The sequence below is a fragment of the Fulmarus glacialis genome, unplaced genomic scaffold, assembly GCF_000690835.1.
Source record: "Fulmarus glacialis isolate BGI_N327 unplaced genomic scaffold, ASM69083v1 scaffold17370, whole genome shotgun sequence".
Classification (NCBI taxonomy): Eukaryota; Metazoa; Chordata; class Aves; order Procellariiformes; family Procellariidae; genus Fulmarus; species Fulmarus glacialis.
Window position 1 is genome coordinate 16017 of NW_009188487.1, and position 6194 is coordinate 22210.

General features: G+C 43.1%; 1 protein-coding gene across 3 annotated transcripts in view; it reads left to right on the plus strand.

Annotated features, from left to right (window-relative positions):
• Nucleotides 1-1320: 1320 nt before the first annotated feature.
• TAGLN3 (transgelin 3) overlaps nt 1321-6194 on the plus strand; it is a 12191-nt gene continuing 7317 nt past the window's right edge. Inside the window, exons 1-4 of one of the 3 annotated variants that reach the window (XM_009578894.1) lie at nt 1383-1438; nt 1597-1704; nt 2130-2311; nt 3169-3343. In XM_009578894.1, the coding sequence (XP_009577189.1) occupies nt 2132-2311; nt 3169-3343 (355 nt within the window). In that variant the 5' untranslated portion in view covers nt 1383-1438; nt 1597-1704; nt 2130-2131. Of the gene's footprint in view, nt 1705-1964; nt 2312-3168; nt 3344-6194 lie in introns of those variants that run through there. The other 2 variants (XM_009578879.1, XM_009578887.1) reach the window with 2 other exon arrangements.

Genomic DNA, 6194 nt, shown 5'->3' on the forward strand with positions numbered 1-6194 from the left:
ATTTGAAAGTGCAAAATAAAGTTTCTTATTCTTTGTGGGACTGGCCAAAGAGTGTAAGGCCTGGCCCCTGACAGTTGCTTGAATGGAAAGAACGTCAAATTCATGTACTGCCTTTTGCTGTTGCAGCTGCAGTTCACTGCTTCTCTGATCTCCAGGCTTGGTTTGCAGTCTTGGTTCCTGCACGTTTGCTGTGCCAACAGTGTGTTTGCTGGGATGGAAAGTGCTGAAGTGGTGCCCCTGTCACGTAGCATGCTCTGAGTTATGTAATCAAAGATTTCATAGGGTTTTAAAACTACCAGTGCAGAGAAGAGAAAGCACTAAATAAAATGCCTGTGGAGGACAACAATGAATTAGGTCATCTATTAAATTTTTCATCTCTTGAATCTGCTCAAGCCCAGCAGCATCCAGAGCAGTATAAATCTGAGAATTCATGGTCTTAAAATGAGAAAGTAATGGATGAAGAGGCCATTATGAGATAGATATACAAGGAGCTGTATTCCTTTCCCCCTTTTTTTTTCTTTTTAAATGCAGCAGAAGGACTTTGTTGGCAACGCTCATTGTGAATCCACCTCAGGTTTATCAGCCTCCTTTCATACCAAGCTGAATATGAATCATTTGCCAAAAGGGAACTATTTCATAGCAGGGTGGATAATACAGCATGGATGAAAGACATTTGTCAAAGTCTGGTGCAACTGAGAGAGGAGCAAAATGATTTTATTCAATAAAGGATAAATCTGTACAAATCAGACTAGAAGAAAAGTCTCTTGTCTTAAGTCTCCTTCTCTCCCCTCCCATCACTGCAGTGGTATAATCAAAATTTAAACTACCGTACATGGGCATAGCTCCCTTGCTATCGCAGGAGGTATGCTGACTCACACCAGCAGAAAATAGGACCCTTGTGCTTTATAGTAGGTTTGCTATTTTTCGGTGATTTCCCCTTGTTTTTAGTGGTTCAAGTTGTTTTCTCAGGACGCTATTGCACTATTTGATAGCCTAACATATACTAATGATAGGGTGATAATAATATTCTACTGCCTGCCTTCTCTTACTTGACTTTTCATCCTATTGTCCCCTTGTTGAAACTTCTTATCAGCACTTGAACAGGGAAGAGGAGAAATTATTTTTCACACTCTCAGCCTGTTAGCATCGTGATGCAGAATAGGGAGAAAAAGGTTTTGCTTCTGCTTTCTGATTAAAAATAAACGAGATGTGTAGTAATTTCCGTTACCTTCGTTTAACAGAGCGAAGTCTGGCGAAGTCCCTCTATTTATATTTCTAACTATCTGGCACTGGGATGCTTGGTGCAGTTTGGGTTGATGCAGACTAGGTGGAGTAAAACTGAGCCTGTAGGGTGAACAGCGCAAGGCTGAGGAAACATGCAGGAAAACAGACTGCAGATGGGCGAGATAAACAGGATCCCCAGGCTGTGACTGAGTAGGCAGGCCTCTTTAAATGGCTCTTAGCAACGCCCCTGCTTTGACCCTCCTCATATGTGAGGAAAATCAAATCAATACACTGTTCTTCAAACCACGATGCTGCAGCAGCAGCAGGGCATTGTGGCAGCCTTCGTCTCTTAAATTCATCAACGCTTTTCAGTTTGCTGATCTCTGGATATCCATCTCTGCTGAGGAAGACCCTGACCGCATCTTTAATCGGATTGCTTGAGCTCCCATGTACGACCTTCTTCTTATTAGCAAGTATTAGGTAGGCAATTTTAAAGTGCTTTTGGATTTGCAGGCAGCTTTAACATGGATCTGAGAACTCTATTGTATTCTCTGTAAACATAGCAGAAGCCTCTCTTTAAAATCTCCTCTGTTTTAAATCTTGCTTTTCTTCTATTTCTGTGGTTAGGCAGGGGGGATTTCTGGTTTTTTCCTTCTTTTTTTAAAAAAAATGCTGTAGCTGATTTCTGCTTTTGGAAAAGGATATTCCCTCGTTGATCCCTCCCCTGTTCTGCAGAACAGCTATAACCGGTGCCATACAGTTACTTTCAGTGTTGATGAACATCTGTTCAACTGTCTAACGTATAGGGCAGGCTGCTCACTCTTTTATTCTCTAATTTTCTGGTGCGTGCTTCAAAGCTGCAGATCAGGACTCTACCCACTGAGTAAGTTCTGCTTTGGTTCCAGAGATGGCTAACAGAGGACCAAGCTATGGCTTAAGCCGAGAAGTTCAGGAAAAGATTGAACAGAAATATGACCCGGAATTAGAGTCTAGGCTGGTGAACTGGATTATTGTACAGTGTGGAGAACAGATAGAGCACCCTCCTCCTGGAAGGCAACATTTTCAGACCTGGTTGATGGATGGAACGGTAAGCGTTTTGTCCAATTATATACTTGCATGGGTTTATATGCACAGTGTCCTTCTTTTCTGTCTTCATCTAGGTAAATTGGTCAGAGCTCATGGCCAGTGCATAAATATATATCTTAGCATCTGATTTATTTCCTTTTGACCAGGAATCTTAATCTCAGAAGATAATTATTCTACTAGTGCACTGGGATAAGCACAGTACTTATGATTCTTATGAGTCATGCATGTTATATATGAGCATGACTCATTCCTTCAGCACCTTTTCTCATACAGTTAAATGAGATCTGTTTTAAAATCAGATGTATACTTTTCTCTTTAAGAAGTAATCAGTGTTGACAGGGAAAGGTGAAGAGATACAGAAAATTTGAAGGATTGGATTATGTCATCACTGTTTTCTTCTTGGGAATAATTCTGTAGCTAAAACATTGTATTCCATTGGTTTATTGAACAATAGGCAGATGCTGCTGTTTGCAGTGGGCTGTAAGAATACGCTAATCGTTGAATCTCTGCCAAAGTGACTTTAACAATATTTCAATTGACATTGCTTATTTTTTTGGCTCGGGCGTGTGGTTTCTTCTCTGTCAGTTGTTATATAACCTTTACCAGTGATTGCTTTGTTATTTCTAGCAGATTAGGATTTATATGGTCAGGCTATTGCCATCAGTTAATGAAAGCCTTAATGCATTTCTAATATACTTTGATTATTATCAATTCACTTCTTTGTTTTTAATTGAAGAAATTATGTCCTTGACATAATCCGGCCAGGTCAAAAGCATTTTGCAGCATCATTTCATGTACAGAAATTGCCTTCTAGTTTGGTGACTGCTTTCTAATTTTGTTTCTGTATTTATCTCTCAGCTGTTATGCAAGTTAATAAACAGTTTACATCCAAAGGGAAATGAGCCCATTGCAAAGATCTCTGAATCAAAAATGGCTTTCAAGCAGATGGAACAAATTTCTCAGTTCTTAAAAGCTGCTGAAATCTACGGAGTAAGGACAACAGATATTTTCCAGACAGTGGATTTATGGGAAGGTAAAAATAATAAACGGGAAGTCAGCTTGCAGTCTTCATTTTACTTTGCTTTGATGTGTTGTAATGGTGCATTTTGTCGAAGGCATATTCTCTAATGTAATTATCTTTTGTTTCTGTTCGCCTTACCTCATTAGCATGTTCTTCCGGTGGTGCATTATCTCCTCTGAGGGGTTTATATTGCCCTGAGGGCATAACAGAGCCTTTCCAAGCTCCTATCCAAAAGCCCATCATTCTGATAGATATCCACAGACCTAATAAAACAAGTGTTCTCTATGCTAATTATTTCCAAGTAAATAGCTTCTAATAGCAAATACGAAAAACCCATATTTTCTGACGACAAGATTTTATTGCAGTTTTCAAATTATAAGCAAAGCTTAAATTAGAGCTATTAAATGCATTCCCAGAAGCATATATGCCTCTGTGGAGCTTATGAGGGCTCATTTATGACTAGCGAGAAGAAAAACTCACTGCTAACTCTATGTTAGCTGAGCATCTCTCTCTAAGAATACAGTCTTTTTAGAGAGGTCACTATGGCAACAGCAAAAAAATTCAGAGTGCCCCTGTGGTTTTGCAGTAACCCAGGTGAAGGCTATCTCCACCCCATGCTCGAAGTGGAAACTACGTGTTCTAGTTCCTGAAGAGCTGAGTCATTCGTGCATTCGTATGGCTGGTTTTGCCCACTTCTGTGGTGATGCATCTCGTCCTGGTGCTCTAACCAAATACGCTGTATATCCTGCGTTTCTCTGGACAAGGTGATGCAAAACGCTTTGTGTGAGGGCTCAAAACAAGGACAGCTGCAGGGTAGTGAAAGGGTCAAAAATCTGCCGTGAGAATGAAACAGTGGAAAGAGGAAAGCAACCCATTGACAAAGCTGGTTTGTGTAGGAACACACATGGAACGAAAAAAAGTGGGGTCTATTTTCACAGGCTGTCGGGGTATGTGGAAGAGATCACTCCTCTGAAGGACAGTTTGAGGAATGAAAGACTAGGAAGCTCTCTGTGGATAGGTTAGAAGGGAAGGATATGCTGACAGCTGGAGTTACTGGGATCTGTAATGTTCTCAGGGTGCCAGATTTGCTTGACAAATCCTACCTTTGGGCACAAGGGCAGGATTGTTTCTTCCAGTTCAGTCATCCGATCTACTTTTAAATGTCTTAAATGAAGGGATTTTTCACTTCCCTGGAGTAACACCCTCCCCCACCTCAGCCTAGCAGGCTGTTGAAAGAGAAGCTCCATCTATCTTGTAAGGGATGATAATAGCTCATTTCAGATGCTGTTCTTTGCAGTCTTTTGCATCTCATAATGGCTTCCCACCATGCAAATGAAAGTACGGTACATTGATCCTTACGATGGAAAGGACTTGCTCTGAAGACAAAAAGCTCCTAATGATGGTAGCTCTCTCCTCATTTCTCTTCCTTTCACTCATCACCTTTTCTCAGCAGATGTAAGGAAAAAAGCTAGTAACTTCCAGAGGACAGGAAGTCAAAACACAACTCACAACCTAGGAGGGAGACATACAAGACTTTTCTCCACTGTTATTTTAGGACTTCCCAAAACTGGTCTGTGTCTCCTCGCTTTCCCTCCCTTTTCATCCCTCCTGCTGCTCATTTCAGTGCTGAGATGAAAGAGTATGTCTCTCCAGCAGTCAGTCACTGCAAGCTTTTTGTGTCTACCTGTAACTCTGACCTCTGGCATCTGGTGCTGCTTCAGGGCTGAATCTTCTGAACCTGGATGCATTAGCTGGACAGAAAGGACAGTCTCTTTTTCGCTATTTCATAATTACAGCCCTCCTACACTTCACGCCATAGCCTCTTCAGAAAGAGAGGAGATGTGAATGTATGTTTATAGGGGAAGAAAAGTACGTGTGACTGAAAAACAGCTTTTCTCTGGCACTAATTGTTTTCCGAGAGCTTTTGCTTTGTAATTCTTAGTAATGATTAATGAAAATGTTTTAGGATGCAATCTGCTGTTGGCTGTTTCAAACTCACTCAGTCCATCTGGAGCATTTTTCTTCATCTCTGCGACTTCTTGGTCCAGGAGAAGTATCGCTTCTCTTTTGGTCCTTTCTTACATAAACGTACTGTGCTGAGCAGCTTTCCCTAATCCATGCCCAAGACGCTGTGCTCACTGTTTTTTACCAATACCTCCCCGGAATCTTTCCAGGCAGGCAAGAGGCAAGCACCTCTGGGTACTTGCTCAGCCTTTACAAAAAAGCATTTCAGGAATACCACGCAGAGCAGTTCTCCATCTTTGGGTTTGAACCTTCCCCTTTCTGGACCTGGAGAGGGCGGCCTTCCAGCCAGGTTTCCCCCAAAGGGAAAGGCTTACCATAAGAAGTGACCAGAGGCCCCTTCCTCCTTCTACGGGCAGCGCCCAGATCCCCTGCGAGGCCGTGCTGTTCAAAGCACGCTGCAGGGGACACTGAAGATGCGGAAGAAATGCCGTCGGCGTGGGTCCCCGCAGCATGATTCAGGGAGGCCGAGGCGGGGGGCCGGGCAGGCGGCCCCCGGGGCTGTCAATGAGCGAGCTCTGGAGCTGAGGGAAGGCACTGACCGCAATTTTCTGCAATGCCAGAGTCCAGCCTGGCTTCAGAGAATGCGTATTATCCCTTCTGTCAGGTGGCTGCAGTGTTAGGTGACGCTCTCGGTGGAAATTTAAAATTTTTCACAGCCCTTTTTACGCCGACCACCGAGCCCCTTGTATCCTTCGCTGGAAGAGGGCAAATGTCGCAAGACCACACAGGTTCGGGGTCTTCCCTCACCCGCAGCACCCCTCACACGCAGCAAGGCGGCTCTGCAAAGCAGGGCCCCGGCCCCGGCCGCGGCTTTGTTTTGTCAGGTGGCGCTCGGCTC